General features: G+C 38.1%; 1 protein-coding gene across 1 annotated transcript; it reads right to left on the bottom strand.

Moving 5' to 3' along the window:
* Positions 1-1,785: 1,785 nt before the first annotated feature.
* Positions 1,786-20,921, bottom strand: kcnk18 (potassium channel, subfamily K, member 18). Its single transcript, XM_067609307.1, has 3 exons — positions 20,422-20,921; positions 19,973-20,107; positions 1,786-6,324 (listed from the first exon to the last, which is right to left on the bottom strand). The coding sequence occupies exons 1-3, from the start codon at positions 20,651-20,653 to the stop codon at positions 5,489-5,491; spliced, it is 1,203 nt and encodes a 400-aa protein (XP_067465408.1). The 5' UTR covers positions 20,654-20,921; the 3' UTR covers positions 1,786-5,488.
* Between the last annotated feature and the right edge of the window lie 2,473 nt (positions 20,922-23,394).

Here is a 23,394-nt window from a genome sequence, read left to right as displayed (position 1 = left end):
GTTGTAACAGTGCAGGACTAGTGGCAGTGGCAAGGTATGAGAATGTCTCTTTTTTATTAAGATGTGTTCACTTATGGTTAGACTGAGATTATGTGCTTTGCTCAATATACAGGCGAAATGCTGGTTGCCATTTACTTTGCACTGTTCATTTTACATTGTTTTACTTCTTGTGTTTTAGTAGACTGAGTATCGTGCTACTTTACAGTTTTACCTTTTTTAATGCTGCGGCTGGTGTTGGCCTCCAGTCATGGGAGCACCTGGTGCAGTGAGAGTTCACCTGTTGATTTGTGGTGATTATCATTTAGAGTTTGCTATGGCACTGGTAGTAGTTTTGGTGTCTGTTGGGGTGTCATTATTGAAGTTCACCTGTATTCATATCAGATCCTAGACAGGTGTCACAATTAGTTTTGCAAGTATTTGGTCATAAACAAATGCTGGACAAATTAGACTTTTGACCTGATGGTGACACTAGAGCAAAATTAGAGGATCACCAAAGTTACTACAGTTCATCCTCTGGGGTGCTTGAATATCTGTACCAAGTTTTATAACAACCATCCAATATTTCAGTCCAACTGATAATGCCATCCCTGGATCCCTGGTGTTGTGCTTTCAGCGTTGCTACAAATGAGACATGTTTGGTGTGACTTTGTGGTAAACCTGCCTCAGACTTCTGTTTACCCATTGTGACACATTTCATAGAGGTGGTACACAGGATTAAAAAAGATTTTAAATTTACAGAAATCATTTATGTCACAAAAATCTGTATTCAGAGGTGGATGGGGTTTACACAGGACTTTGTTAGAAATTTTGTAGTCTCCTTAATTGTTTTCTACCACCTTTTATACACCCAACCTTCAAAAAAGAAGTCTAAACTGAGTCTAAAAGCTGCTTAATTTTTAATGGTTTGAGTGGAAATCAATAGTGGGAAAAGAATTGCATTAGGCCATATTGCACAACTCTCCTCAAATGGAGGTTGTGTATGCTGTCTATTTTTAGATGGTCCCTAACTTCAGCTTTTCAGTTTCTACTGATGTTACTAGCAGCTTAGAGGCACAAACTGGTCAGCCAGTGTTCTGCTAATAAATTAGGCGCAGCAACTGCTATCGTAGTTGAGAGGAGTCAACAAAGAAAGAAATAGACCTCTGAGTCTTGCCTGTTATGTCATGGTTAGGGAGGTGCAAGAGAATTTGGTGTAACAGAACTTTCAAATTCCAACCAAACACAAGTTAATTTTGAGCAGTACAATGTACACACAATTTGTACATTGTTGAAAAAATCACCCATATCAACATTAGCATCAAATGCCAATAAGAATCTAAGTGTTTATAGCGCAAAAAAGAAATAATAAAAAATAGTGTGGAGTTTATCTTTAAGGCAATGGCAACAAGAGTGACACAGCTTTCCTTGTGTTCACTGATCTTCCCGTTCTCTTGTTCATGACTTTCAGTGCCTACCTTTGCAGGCATTAAAATTGAGTTGAAGGTTCAGTATCTCATTTTACTAGATAATGGAGAGGCATCAGCACTATGTTTCATCATAGCTGTAATTCAGTCAGCATAATATAACACTTTCCACAGTAGACTAAGTAGAACAATCCCAGAATACCACATGTAAGTCAAGTATCTTCTTTCCCTCTTTGCTGACTAGATTTGATGCCACATCATGCTTGTGTGTTCCAAGCATCCCGAAAAACCTGGTATTCTGGCTTTCTGCACTGAGCTGTTGATTAGACCTAACCTCTCCATGCCATATTCATAGATTGTATCTCTTTCTCTTACTTTTCAGCCATTTCACTTTCTACACATCACTCCTCTTGGCTGCTACTCTCACCACTCTCCTAGCCCTGCCGATTGGTTCTACTTTCTGCTTCCTCCACAGGAGATTGACTTTACCCAGAGAAAAGCATTTATGTGTTTTTTAAATGAACATTTACATCTCAAATACCAAACGTCTCTCAAAACTGAGAGAAATAAAACAGTGAAAGCCTACCAGTATTAAGTGAGTCTTCACTCTCTCACCTCCTCATGGTTTTACAGTAGCACCATCTTGTGTTCTTGTGAGGCTGCTGCAACAGGGTTTCCACTGACCTGCTCCAGAATTACTCGACAGTCTTACATATTTTCACATTAATATATGTAGTAACTGATGAGTTCATAACAGCTAGAAAACATAACAAATGTGCCTCTAAATAAATTGAGTAATAGCACAATAAACCAAATTATTACATAACTGCAGAGGTGAAAATCAACTAAGTACATATAACTCAAGAACTGAACTACATATACTTATAGATACTAGTACAACTACACTCATGTATGTACTTACACCATGTTATATATGTTTACAACCCCACATTTAACCAGTAGCTGTAGTTAGTAGTAACTTTAATATTGTATATTCAGTAGGAGATACTTTCCCAAAATATGACATGTTGCTAGAAGTCTTTGCTTCAAGCAACCTTCTTCAAGCATCAACAAAGAAAATGTGAGCATAACAGTGTATAGATATTGACAAGTCCTGATGCCATTGGACCATGTCACCATACCAAAGGTCTCAAGTTAGAGGTAGCTTTCAAGAGACAGTTCATGGATATATGGCAGTGTATTAAGATACAATCAAAACACATAAAATGGAATAAAACACAAGGAACATTGAGAGATGCAGGCCATGACGCGCAACAGGTCATAAAATGAAACTTCTATTGTTGCCTTGAAGAAATACACTCGTGAAAATCCTCATCCAAATCTGATCAAAATCCACTAGTACTTGTGCTTACAAATAAAACAAACATGGTTCAATACTGTATATTACTGTATCCATTCAAAGGAATATATAGGTTTTAAACTAAAAGCAAGTGCTTTGCATTAAAGCTGGCTTTGGAAAGTTCATATTTGTTGAACACCAATAGACAAACAAAATATGAGAAATGAGCCTCTTGTGGTCTGTAGTAATGTGACATGCAGGAGGTGGAATCATGGGTAGAGCTGCACAAGAAGAAGAAAAACATCACACTTACAGGCAACATGCATCTACATATTACAAAAGACAGCATACAGCAAACCAGTGATGAAAATTTATTAGTACAAGCCTTCACACTCACATGAAAATTACAGCACATGGTATGGTGATGAAAAACATAATATGGATTAGTTCATTGCATCACAGATGAGCACTGATACAAAAGCTTAGCCTACTGGAAGTCCTGATTTAAACAGATTGAAAGCTGAGAATGGAGGCAGAGGATGCAATGGGGTCAGTGAGAGTCTCAGGGTGCCCCTACAAAGGATTTCACTACATGCTAAGGATTATACGGTAAATTCAATTTTCATGGACATTATCTTACCATTTTGTGTCAGTTTGCTGTTAAACTCCTATGCTGTGGTTTTACTCTGGTGGTTCAAGTGGCCAGATAATTATACAATGCAAAATACAGTGAAACAACACTGTAGAATTGATCTAATTTATAATAGAAATTTAATGTTGTATATTTGTTTACATGTGTCACAGAAGGAAACAACAGTATGAACTCATTCCTGACATAAAAAATATCTACAGCTTTCTTTCAGTTCTGTGGTTTTGTTGTTGTGTTGGGAGGCAGATGTAATTCAATCCCGGTAATGATCAGCTTTGATGCAGAATAATAAATTATCTGCATTATTACACTACATCCAACTATTAAAGTTTCTTTAAAATGATGAGTAATTGTCACGTGTCATTCCAGTCTATTGTGCGAATGGTTTACCATAGTAAAACATAATTATAGGGTGGGACAATGTCTGTGTGTCATAAATGTTATATTTTTACTAGGCAGTGAACAGGCTTTTGACAGTTAACATGCTTTTTTAACTGAGCAGAGGGCACAGAATATGCTTGTAAATATACTGCTTAAACTGTTGATGAGGCAGTGGGTATGCTAGTGACACGGATATAATGTCAGGATAAAAAGTACCATGTATATATTTTAATTTGGAGAAATCAAAACAAAATATCAGAAAATATGTGCCTAGCTGTTGGTCCCTGGCTCAACACAATACTCATAAAATATGATACAATCTCATTTGCCACAATCTCACTGGCTTTTAGGATTTTCCCTCTTATATATTCAAAGTGTGAATGCGCACCCGGAACCAATGCCAGTGTACATCCTAAACTAAGCTTTGAACATAACCAATGATGTCACATTCACTAAACAATACCAGCTTCAATACAGAGCCACAGCAGAAATGGCCCTTCCTGCTGAGCACACCATTGAAGCTGCAGTATTAGATGTACCATCACCAGTATAAGGTGCTCCTGTTATTTTGGCTACTGAGTTGATAAATTAGCAATGCTGTACTAGTTTTTCTGCAGGCCCATTATAGTGGATTATAATTTTTACTTCACCATTTTTGTTGATTTATATTTTTTAAGTAGAAAATGCATCATTGCCGACTTCTGTACCTTTGAGCTACTGAGGTGGAAAAGATGATTGCCTGCAGTAAAGTGTTGGCTGCTCACAGAAACCTTTGACTGGACAGGTTTAATGAACTAATGGTAGTTCATCAGTATGCTTGTATGCATGTTTTGACAATGTACAGTCAAAACCCTAAACCTAGCCCTTCCCCTAACCTTAGGGTTCATATCACAGTCTTGAAATGGTAATATTTGTGTGTGGGCAGCCATATTCATCTGACATTGTTATAAAGTGAAGTTTAAAAAAATTAAACAAAACATATGTTAGATTTACCCCGCAAAGAATAAATCCAGAGTTCTGACTTATAATCAAATGCAACACTATTGTGCCCTCCCTCAGTGGTGCTTTTTGGCAGTACAGTACAGCACAGCTAATACCCCATTTACACCTTGTATGAACATGTGATCTGTATCTGGAAAAACGTATGTTAATGCACTCAAAACACATTGTGATCAGAATGTGATTGTATCAGCCAGATCACATTTGGAGGTGGTCACGCTCACATTGTGATTGGATCTCAGACAGATGTAAATGCAATCTGTACAGTGTAACCACATTCACAAGATAAAAATAACATCCCATTAAGATGAAAGGTCACCTAGCTCCGCCTCTTCCTGCCTCTTCTGTTCATGGCTGCAGTTTTCTTGACCTGGGATGCACCATATTTGTTGACAAGTGCACCAGCTCTGCCTTGCTAATTTGCATATTGAGATCTGATCACAAAGGCTCACAGAATAGATGTAATTATCCAGATAACATATCCACATACAGATAATACCAGGTGGAATTGGGGCATGAGTCATTCCCTGGAGAGATACTGTATCTAGATAACCAGAATTTGAAGAATAACATTCCACTTCACTGGGCAAAAGCGTTTGGCACATGCACACTTTTTTTTATTTTGCTCATGCTTATAACTGAATAGCCAGCACAAAGAATGCACTGGACCCCAGCCTCCCATTTTGGGCTTGTTTCAAAGCCAGGACTGTGAGTTTCAACAACTCTTGGACATGAGGCAGAGACACCATTGATGACTTAGTTCTTGTCTTCATTTTTGAAAGCGTTGAAATTTCCCCTGCTGATGAACTTGATGCACTGGCGGTAGCAGCTTACAATTCGTGTTTGGCCCAGCTTGAAAGCCATGGACATGATGGCCATGCCAACAATGATAAAGAGAGAGGTAAGCATGAAATACTTGGGGTGCTTCGGTACAATGTCGCCAAAACCAATGGTAGTGAGTGTGATGAAGCAGAAGTAGTAGGGGTCAAAGTTCTTGAATTCTGTTTCCCACAACGGAAGAATCAAACCTCCAAACAATATGTAAGCAAATACGACCAGCAGAATCAGCACAAATGGTACATCCAGCATTTCCATACCATCTCCTAACCCTGTGAAGTCCCATATGGCATATCCTTTGGGCGATGGGGGCAAGCGGTCTAGCTCTGGACAGGAGAGGCTCCTGAGCAGTGGGCCCTTTCTAAGTAAATTCTCCCTGGCGAGAATCTTCTCAAAGATCTCTTTGTTGTTTTGGAGCTGGATGGAATTGTGCCTCACAGCTGCCTGACTGTGCAGCACCTGCCGGATGTCGAGGGGTTCACGGACCACAACATCTTGGCTGAAAACAAAAGTACCGTCTTCCAGGGACTGGTGGCTCGAGTCCCCTGCTCTCTTCTGAGCCTTCCGTGGTGACCAGGTGTGGGAGGAAAGGCTTTGGCAGAGGGCATGAATGCGGATGTAGGCTCTGGACATCAGCATAGCAAGGAAATCTCCGACATCGAGGATGACCAGAAGCATGAGAGGGATGCCCACCATGGCATACAAGATACACACCACCTTACCAGGCAGGGTAACCGGATAGATCTCCCCATACCCTACAACAATGGAAAAAATGGACACTTTAGTGCTGTGAAGAAGGAGCAAGTGTAAAATTCTGTGAAACATTCAAACTATACTTCTAACCACAGCATTGGCATCAAAGTTTATGTAACAGCCCTATATATACTATACTACCTATAATACTGAGTTGCATTTTAACCACGGCTTTAGGCATGCTTCTACCAAAACTAAACAATTTGTAATTCCATACAGTGTCAAATTCTGAAAATATTGACCACCAATTCTCTAAGGCAGTCCTTCATTCATTATGTGTTCATAGTAGTGGATTGTTATTCTATTAGCACAAGTAATGTTATTTCTTTAGTTTAGCACATAGTCCTTGCGAACATCCTTGAAAGACTTTCACACTCAACTTGTTTGGTTAAGTTTAAACTAACACTGGTGAAGCTTGTTCTGTTTATATGGATGTTAACGCTGCAGACTAATTAGCCACTTCTAAAAAACTCTAGTACACTTTGTATTGCGAAAGTAAAACAGACCCACCACATGATGTTATGATAGTAAATATGTTATTTTAGCATGAACTCAAAAGCTAAACCACTGTTAAATCCCTCTTCTGGCTTTAAACTTTCATGGAAGTGATCTTATAAGTGATCTGTATTTAGTAACCATGGTAACATACAGTGTGTACAACAACACCTAACTGCAGATGTCTTTCCTGAAGTTAAATCAAGCTCTATTTGAGCTTGATATCAAAATTATTTAATTTTGTAAATAAACCCATTTTCTCTATATTGAGCTATTTGTCTCTGAGCTGCTTGGGACTTGGGGAAGATGGGGCTTATTCATATTGTGTCTTGGACACCCCTAGACGAGGAAAGACACTATCAAAACAAAAATCTACATTTAAGGATAATTTCCGTAATAATAACATTTTATTCACCAAGTTAATGGCTAAGATCTCCTGACGCTTGCTAAAAAGCCATCCAAGGGGTCAAGAAACACAAAAAACATAAGATTGGTTGTAAACAAACCCCCACGTTAGTCAAGCCTACTTGGAGGACTAAATGAAGGTGAACCATAAAATTATTATAAAAACTGACTCCACCACAGTTCACAGACCTACTTCCTACTTCAAATGTGACCCATGTACTGGCCGTAGTGGTGCACACAGTTTTCCTATGCAAGTAGGGATTATTACAGACATTTCAGGTGCACTCACTTGTCACCATCTTCCCGGAACTCAGCAATTATTTTGGTGAGTACCATGTAATCATAACCAATAGAAATTATGAACCCAAGTTTTAATAACCAGAATTATCCTTTGCCACATAGTGTGGAGAATACGTGTGCCTCCATGCTGAACTGGTACTGACCAGTGCATATACTGTGTAAACATACTTAAAATAATTCTTATGCACAGTTAGATTAAAAAAAAAAATTAATAAAGTGAGTAAAATAAAGTACAAGCATGCAGAATGCAAAGCATGCAATGAAGTTCCTATTGTACATGCCTTATAATCATCAAGAAATACTGTTTTTTTAAATAATATAAGAATGTAAAACATTGATTTCCAACAAATGTTTTCTAGTGGGAGTCCATTATCAATTATCAGCTTCAAAATTTGGCAGACAGCAGTGGAGCCATATACCATAAAACTTTGCCTTAAACTCACATTATGCTGGTTGTGGAGAGATTAATTAAATTCATGACTAACAAGACAGCACAGAAGACAATATACTCCAACCTCTAACAAGCTCTAATAGGCTTTTTGTGGTTGTGTAAATAGCATTCTTCTCTGAGAGTGCCCTCTCTTCAGCGAGTCGTGGGCTTCCTGTTGCTGCTCAGCCATTAGCCATTAGCTGGCTTCCCTTAACCACTTATGATATATCAGAAAGTAACAGACTTACTGTACTAATGTATCATCGCAACATTCCTACACATCAAATCATGTCAAAATAAAAAGCAAACACCAGTTTGTAGAAGTAGAAAGAAATAATTTGATTCACAGATCACTAATGACTGAAAATTAAGAAGTTAAACATGAATCTTCAGCACTCTGTGAAGCTGCACTTATGCACAGTGGCACTTTGAGCTAAATGCAAACATCAGCAAGCTAAAAGGTGAGTTGGTATATTGGTGTAATGGGTTGTTCTAATATCTTAACTAGAGCCTCTGGGGCCTCTTGAGGCCCACAATGCTAGAATATGGAACAGAAGACACAGATGACTTACTATTCCTAAAGCGATAACAGTAGTGGGACTATACATGTAAAGTTTGTCCTGAGGGTGGCGCTAGATAAAAGGTCACTAAAATATGAAGGGTTATCCCCAGGGATTCATGATAATATTGGCACATCATTGGTATCGCCTAATAAAGGCTTTAAAATGAAATATTGGCATCGGCCCAAAATGAACATTTCTGTTGCTATGAGAGGCCGATTTGTTGCCTTCGCCTCCGCCATCCGGCTGTTTTTCCCTCCGTGGACTGTTTCACCCTGACAGTCCCTGTACTTCCTCCGTAGGCTGCACTTCACTCAGCTATTCGATGACCCGCTGCTTCGTTCCCACTTTAACCTGAACAACAAACTGCGGCTCGGTACTCCGTTTGGATCCACACGGAGAGCAGAGTTATGTGAGATGTAAGAGGACAACAGCTTCAAAACTTACAGATTTACAAGTCTTGTTTAAAATCTACAACTATGAGTTGAAGCAACCTGCTGTTTATTACTACTGGTCCCTGCTCAGCTGACAGCACATCTAGAAATATTCACATGAATTCAAACAGGTCAAGAGTGACAAATATGGAGGCTATTTAAGATGCTTCCCTGTTGGGTGATTTGTGGATTGTTTCCCACCGTCTACACAAGATGGCTGACTGGACTACATGCATAAACCATGTAAAGCTGAGCTGCATTTGGTTTCTGATTCATTTGAGAGCACTCCCAAAGTGTACCAACAAAACATTTCTTCTGATATACTTGGAAGAGGGCATGAGTCCCACAGGGGCTATAATGCAGAAACCAAATGTCTCAGTCCTCACATATTCCAACCATCCACAAACAGCTGCCTGCTGATAATGAGCCACACATAGCCACACAACAAAAAGGCAGCTTAAATCTTTTTTTAGGATCTTAGCTTGTTAGTCTGCTACTCAGTAAGTAATGCAATAATTATATGTCTGTAGTGTACAAAGTAAACTATATATTCTTGATCTAGAAATAAGTATCTCAATGACTAACTACTAACAACTACTGGCCACATGGTCATCTTGTATGGATAGTTATAGATGATTTCTAATGACTGACCTCATCTAGTGCCACCATCAGGGCAAATTTTCCCTAGGTATTGCAAAATATAACGACCATATTTCCACACAATTTTCAGTGAATATTTATGGTCGGTATATGATAAATCCTAATGTTTTGTGGACTCCCAAGTATCAGCCAGATTTCCATTTGTTTCCTGAGGAGATAGCTCCACAACACATCGGAACAGTAAAATTTCAGTTTACTATTGAGATCCATAAGACTGTGGATGAAACAAATCACATAATCAGATCACCAATGCTATAGCTTCTTGTGTTCTATTAAATGTAAATGGAGAGAACGTCTGCTGCACTGTGTGAAGCACCTAGTGCACACAAACCTAATTTTGTTTTGTTAAGTTCTGAATTGAATCAGTATATTTGAATAAGCTTGTTGTGATTTTAAATATCTAAAAAAAGAAAAAAAACATTCTATGCTTCTACACATCCCAATGTGTATGCATAGATGCATTTCCACTGCAGGAACCAGGGTCTAAATGGTTTCAGGGAGATTGTTTTACCCCTGCCTTATAAAGTTGTTATGGCTAACTTGTTAGCAAACAGTTGCCTATTTACATAATTAGCAGACCCAGAGCAACAGTCGCTCTGTCCTGTTGCCACTATTAGCTCTGTTTTGGTCTATAACTACTGAGAGAAATATATATTTAGCTACTAATTGCCCCACTATGTTCTATGTGTGTCTGCTGCTTGGTGCTGGTAGTGAACAGTGGGTTTACAGTATCAGAGCTTCTTCCTTTGCTCTGTGTTTTCCCCACACCTGCCCTGTATCAGCCTCGTCGGGCCTGCCCTGCTCTCTGTGTTTCCCCCAGCCAATAGGCTCCCTGTCTGTTCTCCTGTTTCATCACCTCACTCCCCTCCCCTGAGTTTCTCCACCCATCTCCCTACTGCACCTCTTCTCCTTGTTAGTTCTGCACTAAAACATACAGTACTTGTTAGATCTTTCAAAGCAAGGGTGTGTGACATTGAGGGTTTATTGACTTGTCATTGTTTTCCATCAGAAGTCTTCCTCTATTGTGGTCTGTGCTACTTCTGGTTTGGTGCACTTTAATGCTAATGACTGCTCAGTGACAGTGCTGACTGCAAAATTATTGTGCTCAGACTGTGTGTGACAAAGAGTCAGCCATTTGTTTACATGTCAGGAGATCTAGGTTTGCTTTCAATAATACTGTACATCAACTTGACAGCTGTTAGAACTTTTGTTTATTTTCCTACTTAACCAAACCTGTAACCATTTGACCATTTGGCAGTTGAGCAATCTTTCAGTATGGGCATCCTTAGGAATCATCTGGCAATATTTAAAAAAGCTTATGACTTGCTAAATCAGTAGTGGTTCTTCTGTTGAATTAATCAATATTGTTACATTAATAATGTCTGTGAAATATGAAGGTGTCACTAATAGTGACAAGACTTATCACAACCCTGCAGTTCCCTTCATCTCTGCGCAGTGTTTTAGTGTTTTTCAGCTTAATGTTTGGGTTTTATGACCTGCAATTTTACTGTTTTTGTGGATCAGATGGACCCAAATGCAGAGACTTGGCAGGCATGGAAATGAAGAATATATTTATTAACAAAATCAGGAATGTGCTGTAACTAACAAGTGCTGTATGTTTTAGTGCAGTTTGGTCATCGGACCTCGGGGTGTTTCACATAATGAGATTAGCAAATTTACTTTAACATATCTACTGAGAAAAAAGACATGAGTGATATTTATGTTTAGTCTTACAAATTCAAATCAGTATCACCAGGATAAACAATAAATCCTTAATGGTTATCTGACTACACTTCTAATCCTCGTTTGATATACAAAATGCTTGCATGTGTCTTTATCTACACCATAGTCTGTAAGATTAACGTATTCCATGCTGCTGGTTTGAGTTTTAAATAAAATAGCGTTTTACAAATCACCAACTGTTCAAAGCTAATATCAAAACAGCGCTTTGGGGAGTTTTTATTAGCCGCTATAGGAGCATGGCTCTTGAGATGACAATGTTGAGATGACTAGGGTGTAGACCACCACTTTGTTCCAACTATAGATTGATTCCTATTAAGCTAAGGTTAAATCATCCAGTGAAATATTTCTACATTCACTTGATAGATTGCCATGGAATTACAGATATTCAAGGTGCCAAGAGGATGACTTCCACAACTTTGGTTATCCCAGCCTTTCTTGTAGCATGTTTGCATTTTTTGGTAAGGAGTGAAATTTTGGATGGATTGCCATAAAATGTGGTACAGACATTCATGTTCACCAAAAGACAAATTGTAAAAACTTTGATGATCCCCTAACATTTCTGACAGAGCCATCATCTGATCAAATTGGAAATTTGTCTAGTACTTTGTTTGCTGCTAATTAGCAAAAGTTAAAAATAGCATGTTACTGTTTTCATTGTGAGCATGTTAGTGTTTAGTTGAAAGCAGAGCTGTGTATAAGTACAGCCTCAGAACTGAGATCTCTTTGGGATTGTGTTATGCAGCCACGAAATGTGTTGTCGAGAAAATAAATAAGCTAGACAAGGTAAACACAGATCCTGCCACACACACTGTAAAATGAATGGAAAAGGCCCTCCACATTCACATGGGTTCTGTCTGCTGACCATTCAAAATATAAGGAAGAGTGTCAGTGGATATAAGGGGGTAAACTGAAGATGGGAATAAGCTACAGACTTAATTGCCATGTTAGCATTTGTGATTGCTATGAAGCATGACAGGTGTGTGTCTACTCCACCTCACTTCCCTTGGTCTAAATGTTGCTGACTATTTTCAGTGGAAGTTTCAAGTTTTGACTTCAGCTTGGTTGAGATTTTTTCTCAGGGGGTGAAGAGACTAGGGATGTGGAGAGAGCGCAATATTTGTATTTCAATCCTGTTTTTGTTTTTTATTACATTTCTAATTTATATTAATATTAATTGTTATATAATATATAATATTATATCATTTATACACCTTAATATATAATATTAATATATTAAAGTGTTAAAATAAGTGTTCTTCAATAAATTACTTTGAAAAGGAGGGTTCCACACCAGGTCTTGAACCCCAGTCTCCCAGACCACAGACAACTGCACTGACCACTCAGCCCAAACTTAGTTCCATTAGACCTGCAGCTATTTATACATCCTTGACATAGAGACAGACAGCAGAACAGAAGAGAGGAGAGAGACAGAGAGAGCAATGGAACTGAGTCCTGACCTGTGCACTTTTATTTATAAACAAATAATTAAAAAAATATTTGTACGAAATAAATGTGCTTTGTGCTTTTCTGAATACTGTATTTGGCTCCACCCCTAGAAGAGATGCTATGCTGCTGATCCAAGAGCCGCTGGCTGAGATTATGCTGAGCAGCATGCATGGGAATAAATTACAATATAATAAATCTGTGTATATTTCTTGTTTTCCTCTGATGCTGTTGCACTGTGCTGCTCTGTCTTCTCTGTCTGCGTGCTGTTTTTGCGTCACAACGTTATCAGTTATAAATTTGTTTTTCACTGCGTGGGAAAATGGACGTGTGGCTTGAGAGCATGTGAAAAGTGTTGGTTGTGTGAGTCTGACGGTCAATGCGTGAGAGTTGGCAGCTCTGGCTAAAGCCAGCTCGAAAAGTCACTAGATGTTGCTGGATGATGTCACATGCTAATCTGCATATTAGTGACATCATAAGGTAACTACATACAGTACCAGTCAAAAGTTTGGACACATTTTCTCATTCAAGAGAATAGGAAGGTGTGTCCAAACTTTTGAATGGTATATACACATTTCAAAAAATGAAAGTAATGAAAATGACTCATTTTCTCATAGCTATCATCACATCAATATGCATCTAAATCTACCTCTAATATCAAAAACTTTTATATAGGTTGTTGTGCAGACTGTAGAGCTGTCATGATCCAGACACTGAAATCAACTCACTATTTTAAACTATTTGACCAGAAAATAAAACTTAAATAGTCAAGTTAAAATGTTTAGAATAAAAACATTGTTTGATCATAAGATCATTCACATTTCTGTCTGGCTGATGATTGGTCAACTGAGGGTGCTGCTGCTCTGTCCCACCCACTGAACACAGTCAGCGCAGAGAGACAGCCATATGAGAGCACATTCACTGAGGGATATTGGCAACTCCCTTGAAGGGAGTTACGGTCTGCCCAAAAAGTCACTAGATTTGTCATTAGTCACTTTTTTGGAGAAAATCATCACTACAGCGGTCTTAAAAGTCATCAAATAGCAAGAAAGAGCTAAGTTGACAACAACTGATTGGTCCTGCTGAGTGAAAGAACATAAAGATCACAGCTTCCTCAGAATGTGAGCTACACATGCTCACATGAATGATATTACATTATTGCCATTTTTCAGTTTAACAAATATCATTGACTGTAGAAAGTATATAGAAATAGAAATATACTATAGAAATAGTAAATAGAAAGTATAAGAACTGCAATACTGTGTAACTCATGCTGACAAATAGTTTTTGACAAATCAACTACTCCATTTGCTCCACAGCAAATGATCACAGTGGGGTTAGTGTCTGTGTGTGTGTGTGTGTGTGTGTGTTTTTTAAGGATTTAGCTAAAGTCAAAGCCATTAAACTCCCTCCATGTTACTCATAAGTTTGACAGGTTATGATTCATACGCAGGCTATTTAACAACCATGTTTACAAAGAATGACCATGAGCAGATTCTAACTCCTTCCAGTCTGGTGATTCTTATTTGCATATGGCCTGTTAGCTAATAGACCATATGACAGTAAACAAGAAAAAGATGAGTCAAAATAAGCACCTGGACAAGCCTGGGGCATTAGAAACAGTAAACGATGCAGACTCCAAATTCAAAGTACCCATTGTAGGCAGAACAGGTTCAGCTGTAACACAAATGAGTTGGAGATGTATAATAGTAGACATAAACAAAAGAGGGTTTGCTAAAAAAGACAACAGAACTATACACAAAAATACCAACATAATTTATTAAAGTAAATACAAGGACATTCTACTTCTTAAACCTGCATTTACTGAGTTTTTTTCTGGTCACACGGACAGCAGAAGAAGCAATTAACCCAGCATGGACATATTATCACCTTAAAAAGTTGATTTGGCGAACTTGTTAGCGAACAGTTGCCTATTTACACATCCACTAGACACAAAGCAACATTAGCAATCACTGTGGTCATGTTTTGCCCACCTGATGAATGTAACTCCAATATTCACTCTCCTTTAGCTCTTTTGATTCTCCACAAACTACCAAGGGAAATATCTGGCTTATTAGCTGCTAGATGCTCCACCATGTTCACCAACTAGTCTCTGTCTTTGTATGTCTGCTGTTTGGTGCTGGCAGGTAGTGTAAAGTGGGTTTATCAAAGCTTTATTACTGAAAACAGCTGGCTGCTGCTACTGGACACAAAGGTTGATGCAACTGGACCAGAACAGTAAAGTTGAAGGCCAGAAAACCAAAACACTAAGTTGAAAGATGCTGAAACACTTCATACTCAGGAGAACTGCTGAGTCGGGTCAAAATTGCTATGGAAGCAATGTTTATTTATTTATTTAATTTTACCTGCATTTTACTTGACTTATTCTAGTTGTTATTTATCTTAGTGTTTTTTTTATTGTTATTTGTCTCTTTTCAAGTCCTGATTATCGCAGCCTTGAGCACTTTTATCATGTCTGTCTATTGTCTGTGTTGTCTGTAAAATGTGTGTCAAGTTGGGTGCCTTGTCTACTGCAAACCAAATCTGAGGGTGCTGCTGCTCTGTCCCACCCACTGAACACAGTCAGCGCACAGAGACAGCCACATGAGAGCACATTCACTGAGGGATATTGGCAACTCCCTTGAAGGGAGTTACGGTCTGCCCAAAAAGTCACTAGATTTGTCATTAGTCACTTTACCTTTACACTTCTACCTACAGGTACAAATAAAGTAACCTGAACCTGAACCTGAATTCTCTGTGGTTTCATCAATACTAGTGATCCCTTTCTCATTACACATACTCATTTGACCCAGTGTTGAGAACACTGTGTGCTGACCTGTTTATGTTTCAATTTCAATTCAGTTTTATTTATATACTGCCAAATCATAACAGATGTTATCTTAGGGCACTTTTCATATAGAGCAGGTCTAGACCATACACTTTAAGTTACAGAGACCCATCATTCCCCCATGAGCAATAACTTGAACCATGAGCAAAAACTCCCCTTTAATGGGAAGAAACCTCAAGCAGAACTGGACTCTAGGTGGGCGGCCATCTGCCTTGACCAGTTGGGTTGAGAGAGAAAGAAAGTGAGGGGAAAGTGAGAACAGCATAAGGCTGAGACGTCAACAGGCTAATGGATGCAACTTAGTAATTGGCTGGCAAACATGTTAAGCTTATTTAGTAGCTGTTGTTTTCCAATACCTCTAATTGCTCCTGATAATGTTTTAAAGCAGAACCGAATGCTTGAAACATCCTCCATCCTTTTCAGAGTATCTCTCTTTTTATACAGTTCCACTGTATTCAACATCACTTCCACTTGCTCTAGTCTTAGATATATTTGAGTGAAGGCATTCAGCCTTATCATGCTCTGAGAACATCACACTAACAAACAAAAAGTATTATTTAGTGGTACAATTTTTAGCATTCTAGCAGCATGGTTCAGGGATGGAAATGTCCATCATTCTGCCCAACATCTTTGGTTCAGACTGAAATATCTCAACATATATTGGATGGATTGCCATGAAATTTAAACAGACATTTATGGTGTCCATGAGGACAAATCCTACTGACTTTGTTGATCCCCTGGCTCTTCACCAGCACCACCATGAGATTGACATTTGTGATTTTGAGTGAATATTTCAAATCTTTTTCAGCAATTGCCATGAAATTTGTTGGAGACATACATTTTCCCCTCAAATTAATTGCAATAATTGACTTTTCTTCTAGCACCATCATGTCAAAATGCTGATTTGTCCAGTACTTTGACATTCCCATCAGCCTCAGCTTTACCTTGTGTTAAGTGCTAATTACCAATTGTTAGCATGCTAACATGCTAAACTAAGATGGTGAACATGGTAAACATTATACTTGCTAAACATTAACATGTTAGAATTGTCACTGTGAACATATTAGCATGCTGACATTAGCATTCGCTGTGCCTAAGTACAGCCAAAGAGAGCAGCAAACACGCTTGCGGACTCTTAGTTCTGTTAATCTTGAAACTGCTACAGATTTGATCACTATGTAGCCTACCAAGCTACAATCTAATGTGGTCACAAATAATCTGCTGATGAGTTAAAATGAGGTTTCTTTGTTATACAAATAAAACTTAACTGCAACAAAGTGAAGATACAGAGATGATGAGGAAAAGGTCCAAGTTGAAGGTTAACTTAATAAAGGATTACTACAACTTGTTTCATTATCAGTTTTATTGGTTATAATAACATTATACTCTGCATGTTAACTGCTGAGATGTGGGAATAGGGCAAAGACTAAGATTCAAACCATCATACATTCATACCTCATTTCTTGTCCCATCAGATTTCCTTTTAACAATTTTGCCTTTGTTCACAGATCCCAGCATACTTGGAGAGTGCATTTTATCATAACCAATACAACCAATGGCCCCACCTACAGAATAAGACCCAAGTTTTAATAAATTGAGTTATCCTTTAAGGGCTTGACAAGAAACTTGTCTGTTTAGTTTCAGCATAAGTTAGAGGATTTCTACTAGATGAGTGCTAAAAGGTGTACTGGCATTGGCTGCACCTAACCATAACCTCATGAAATAAAGTCAAAAACAGTCCTTCAAAAACAAATCATCGTTCTAAGAGAATGCCAGAAAGAATCACTTCCAACCGCACCTAATGTCTGCACTGTGTAACCTAATGGAAAAAACACACAGCTCATTTTTACAAAACTAGTAAGCATAACATAATACCTAAATGTGATTATTAGTAGGGGAGACTGGGGATGGTTGCAACAAGGGACAGTTGCAACAAGTCTTATTCCTTCAATCAGAAACATGCTTGAGGCTTGAGTGATGACCCTCTCTCAGGAGCACCAGGACTTTTCCCGGTGGCCTGGCCTGTTAAATGGCCCGGTGGGCCCGCCGCAGAGAGAGAGAGAGAGAGAGAGAGAGAGAGAGAGAGAGAGAGAGAGAGAGAGAGAGAGAGAGAGAGAGAGAGAGAGAGAGAGAGAGAGAGAGAGAGAGAGAGACGTTTTGTTTGGGAGCAAGTGCATTTAGAGCAGCTAAATGACTTAGCAACAAGATGGACAATGGAAAAAAGAGGAAGGGTGGAGCAGAGAGGGAAAGAGAGACAAAAAAGAAAGGTAAATAAATGTGCTAGTTAGCTAACATTTGCTACCTAGCTAGCGTAGCTAATGTTACCAATGCAACATCATCGTCCCCTGTCAATGTTAAAGCTGCCAAGAAACTGGACAATCAATAATAAAAGTGATAGTTCCCTTTCTGATTTCCTCAAAAATATTGATGGCATAATTGGCATATCTAGTCTAAATAATATGGTCAATATTATTTGAAAATTCATCCATTTTGTTGAAAATTTCAGTCAGCGAGTTCATACTTTCAGCTCATAATTTAAAATTATCAAGACAACATAATGTCTTCTGTCACACTATTCAGACTACTGTAATTTGTTGAAACTTAAAGATCTATGTTATTTAATGTTTGTGTAGGTTAAAGGGATATTTAAACTTTTGATGAGTGACTGTTATCATTATATACTGTATATCAGTAAACTGAGTAGTATATTGTGCTCTTGCTCTGTTCTTTGAATAAGTGAGGAGAGTTAACTGTATTATATTGGTACATTAAAAGGTATGGTGTGCTGTGCTGTTGCTTTTTTCTTTTCGAAGATGGAGAGAGTAGCATTAGTGCCACAGTAGTACAGAGGCCCACTACTTCAGAACAACCTGCAGGTACAAGATATGTTAGAAAAAACAAATGTATATAGTTTATGGTAATTTTATGGAAAATATAGTTTTAAACAGGTGTACTCAAACTTCTGATGGGTGTATATCAGTTCTTGCTCTGTTCTTTGAATAGGTTTAGAGAGTGGTTGACTGTACTATAATGATACATTAAAAGATATGGCTTGCTCTTGCTTTTTTTCTTTTTGAAGGTGGAGAGAGTAGCATTGGTACGACTGTACCAATGCTAATGTCGTCTCCCTCCTTAATGTTATGTACTTTTGATTTTATTTGAAATTCATAATAGTACATTGTATTAAGCAGTTGTTGGCTCATTAGTTTGTTATTTACATGCACTAAAATTCACCAGAATGCAGGAAATCAAGTCTTTGTAACTAAATTTTTTCTAGTGGGGGACCCCCAGACCCCCCGCTTAAAAAATGGCCTGACTGGGGCTATATTTCATGCTATATTTCCTGGCCTGAATGATTTTTCCAGTCCAGCCCTGGCTGCTGCATTTATTGAAAAAAAAACATGTTTTGGCGACATGAAAGTAATCTTTTTCACTTCACATCTTTTGACTCTTCTAAGTGACATGGTTAGCATGTGTCAAGGTCAGAGTGTCCAGCTAGTACATGATATTTTGTCATGGCTGATGGGGTTGGGGATGGTTGCAACAAGTTGTTGCAACTGTGCCCAAGCTAAGGAGCTATATCAAAACAGATCACACAATGATATTTACATACAAATTTGTATACTTTTTTTTTTTTTGCAAAAAAAATATTACGTTATAACGTTATACATACACAAGTCATTGTGATGTGCACAATCATCGTTAATAATGTTAATAATGTAATAACAATCATTTCATTATTTCATATTAACGTAATCTTATTGTAATAGTCCATTAGCAAACAGTAAGCCATTATTGTTTGTCACACAGTGAATAAAAGCAGAAATTGTACTCTGTTTGTTTTTCAGTATGCCATGAGTGAGGAAGAGGGGGTTCCAAAATATTACTAAATAAATAAATAACACTATAATATTAATGTATGAATAAATAATACTATAATATTATTGTTAAAACAATACGTATTTTCAGAATACCATAGTCATTGAGACAAAAAGCAAAAGTTAATTAGTGAAATTGAATGTATTTTTAACATGTTGCAGCCACCCCGCTGATCATGTTGCAACTCTCCCCAGGGTTGAGGTCAGTTGCAACATCTGACGTCTTCCATTCAAATAAAAGCTCATTTTTAACCATGACCTTTTATTTTCTAAAATTTAAGAACGTTTCTGAATTTTTTGAAAGAAAGAAGAATTTTAAGAAAAGTTAACCGACTATAACCATCTTTGAGTAAAATCATTCTTCAAGAGCCACTGTAAGACCTTTAATTGTTCACGTTTTGATTGATTATCATATCTATATCATCTTGCTGGATCATAATCCCCAGTCACTTACCAACCGTTGTGAACACAGTGCAGCAGAAGAACATGGAGCCAAAAAAGGTCCATCTGTCAGGTCTCTGGAACCATATGGACTTGAACGTTGCCATCTTATCCTTCACTTTCTTCACTATGTTTTCCTCTGTGTTATCTAAAAGTAAAGAGAAAATAGCCCAGTGTAGAACAGATCAATAAAGGCTCGTAGTTCAAACGTTAGTTTCTTAACTCTTGAACGTGAACGGGTCCTGACAGAGATTACGCATACTATATACATTAGGCTTAATTAGAGTCCAAATTATTTCAGCATTAGAATTGAAGGAAAACATACCAAAATCACTACAGCAACCATAAAAAGTCCATGAAAGTCAACATAGCCCTACATGAGTTACTGAAGTCTAGTTCCACCGTGATATTAGATGGCCCATCATATTGAATAAGTTGTTGAGGATATTTGTGATCACTCACTGGTTTCATTCCGGAAAAGGCGGACAACCTCTCCCAAGAAGCCATGGTACTCCTTTTGGATATCGGTCTCGCTCCCTCCTTCAATGTACTGGAACATAATCGCACCCAGCGCCGCGTATGCAACCAGAGACAGACACAGCATAAGGTGAGGCAAGAGCCTCCAAGAGCGCGCCGCGCATTTTCTCGACTCGTCCTTAACGCTTATTCCTCTATTCAAGGCAGCACACATCATCTTCTTCTTCCTCCTCCTCTTTCTCCTTCCTTCGCCTCCGTACAGCTCCTAAAGCCCGTGTGGAGAGCGGTTGTGCGTCCGTCAGCTTGGCTTGATGCTCCAGGAATGTGCGCAGAGGCTGCTGAGCCAGTAAACACCACAGCGTCTACACACGCATTACCGACACTACCATGAGGCCTCCGGGGAGATCCTTTATTGACTTGAATGTATTACTCGCCTCTCTGACTGCCTGAGGTCCTGTGAGAGCATGACATAGACAGCCTTCACAAACATTCAGACCACACCGGAAATCAACCATCTCTCCAATATTGATAAGTTTAGTCTCAGCAATCCAAACGCAAAGATTCTTAGTTAATACTGAATTAAAATCAAACTATAGCCAGTTTTTACTTTTGTTGTTTTCTGTTATTCTAATATATACATAATAATTTATATTAATAATATTATATTATATATAAGTATTTATCTCCACTAAATAGGCTGATAGTTAAAAGATCAAAAGTAAAAGCACTCATTCTGCAGAAAAGTGGCCCCTGAAACTGATGTATATTTATTATATATGATATTATTAAATTGTAAGAACTGATGGAGCAATGCATATGTTTTAACTACTTTTTAACCAAACACATTTTTAACTACTCCATATAGGTAGTTTAGTCAAATAGTCCCAACCTCAGGGTTGGGTCCCTCCAAATTGTCACCAGAGAAATCTGAGGGGTCCTGAGGTGATTCATGGGAAAGGAGATAAGAAAATGCAAAGTCAACACAAATCTCTTTCATTTTCTTTGGAACTTTTCTCTTTCTTTAAATAAAACAACTATTGGATGATTAAACCTCATCAGGGCTTAAACAGTTATTTAAATACAGTAAAACCATGACATCTAACAACTATACTGCTTTTTTTAAAGAGTCATAAGCCAAAACAGTTGGTAACCACTGGTTTAATCTTTAACAATGTGCAGTATTTTATAAACTGGTCACATGTTTTGTTTTGTTTTGAGTTTTTACAGCTGTCAGATGAATATAGTGGGGTAGAATATAAAGTAGAATAAAATGGAAATACTAAGTAAAGTGCAAATTCCTCAAAACTATACTCAATAAGTACTTAGTAAATGCACCGTTTATAGACTTAAATCAGCTTGATCCACTTTTCTTTTGGAAGTCCCACATGCTGCAAAAGCAATTATGCCTCTTTAATCTCTAAAAACAAATGGTCCTGCCCTCTATCAAGCACCAGGGCAACAGGTGCTGCAAGATTTCTATATTTAGTGAACCATGTGAGGGCCAAGTGTGGGTCAAAGTCAGAGAACAACTGGGAACTCTTTCTGTAAATACCTTGAGACTATTAAACATACGAGGGAATTATATTTGAGATGCTACTTCTTTTAACCTGCATTGCATCACATGTTGGTGGCCGGATGGAGAAACAGCCTTAAGACCTCTTGAGTCCTCATACAAACAAACTCTAAAAACTCTGGACAAAAAGCCAATGCATTTCAATCACTGTAGGGTACTGGAGAAATACAATTTACTGAGCTTTGACAATTTCAAATTATTTTCAAATTTGTGCCTAGTTTATAAAACTTGAAATGGTTTGGCCACTATGTGACTTTGTGTACACTCGCTCAGTAAGTTTTGTATTGCGTGTCTAGTGTACTTTTCTGAATAAATTTGTATGCTGTTTTTACTCTGTACTGTTTGTTATTGTGCTGTTTCTTTGCTCTGACCTGCCAAGGGACCACAGATGCAAATTAGCTTGAAGTTATAATCTGGTACGGTGCATCAAATGGTGACATTTATGTCTGAGGAATACAGTGTCCCTTTAAATATAATAAATAAAAAGAAAATAAAAACCTCTAACTACTAAGGAAAAGCGACACACTTGAGAGTGGGATGAAACACTGAGTTTATCAAAAATTAATTAGTAGGAGGCAGTTCCACTGAATTTGTGCACCAAAGGCAATTTATGTTTTGGGCTGCATCTTGTGGTCTGACACTACATTATGAGAGAACTGATGTGATGAATGTTTTAACAGGCGATGGAACTGGCACTTTCTCAATGCGGGTGTGATCTAATACGAGAACACACATCACAAACAAGAGCCACAAATTGATCATAATTGAGCAAACACTTCTCTGATTTATTACATTGTAGACTTGTGGGTTTTGTTTTAGCTGTGCCTCCTGTTCATACTGACTATTAGAAGATCCCTTCATAATGCACTTACAATGTAAGTGATGGGGACCAAATTTCACAGTCCTGTAAATAAAAGTTTATCTGAAGCTAATATGGAGCCTCAGCGTCCAAATGAGTCAAATCAAGTAGATATCTTTCAACGTTACAGTCTTTTTAGTGCCAAAGTCCCTCTTTTTGTTACTATACTTCCACCACAGCTCAACAGGGAAACACAAAGAGGGAATTTGATGCTAAAAAGACTGTAAATGTGGCAGATATCTACTTGATGTGACTAACTCAGACTGCTGACGCCTCATATAAGCTTCACATCAACTCTTAAATGCATTTTTGCACAAAATGACTGTGTGGACACACTGTGGATTTTGGCCTCCATCACTCACACTGAAAGCACATTTGAAGGGGATCTTTTAATAGCCAGTATGAACAGGAGGAATGATTACAGTGAGGAAAACCTCTTTCACTGTTCATATGGACACCTGACTATTGTTTTAAGACACACTTGAAAATGTGTGAACCTATCCTTTAGATTTATCTTAACAGGTTC

Source organism: Thunnus thynnus, chromosome 14 (assembly GCF_963924715.1).
Source record: "Thunnus thynnus chromosome 14, fThuThy2.1, whole genome shotgun sequence".
In the NCBI taxonomy this organism is placed as follows: Eukaryota; Metazoa; Chordata; class Actinopteri; order Scombriformes; family Scombridae; genus Thunnus; species Thunnus thynnus.
The sequence above is the reverse complement of the archived record's forward strand: the minus strand, read 5'-3'. Positions and strand labels throughout refer to the sequence as shown.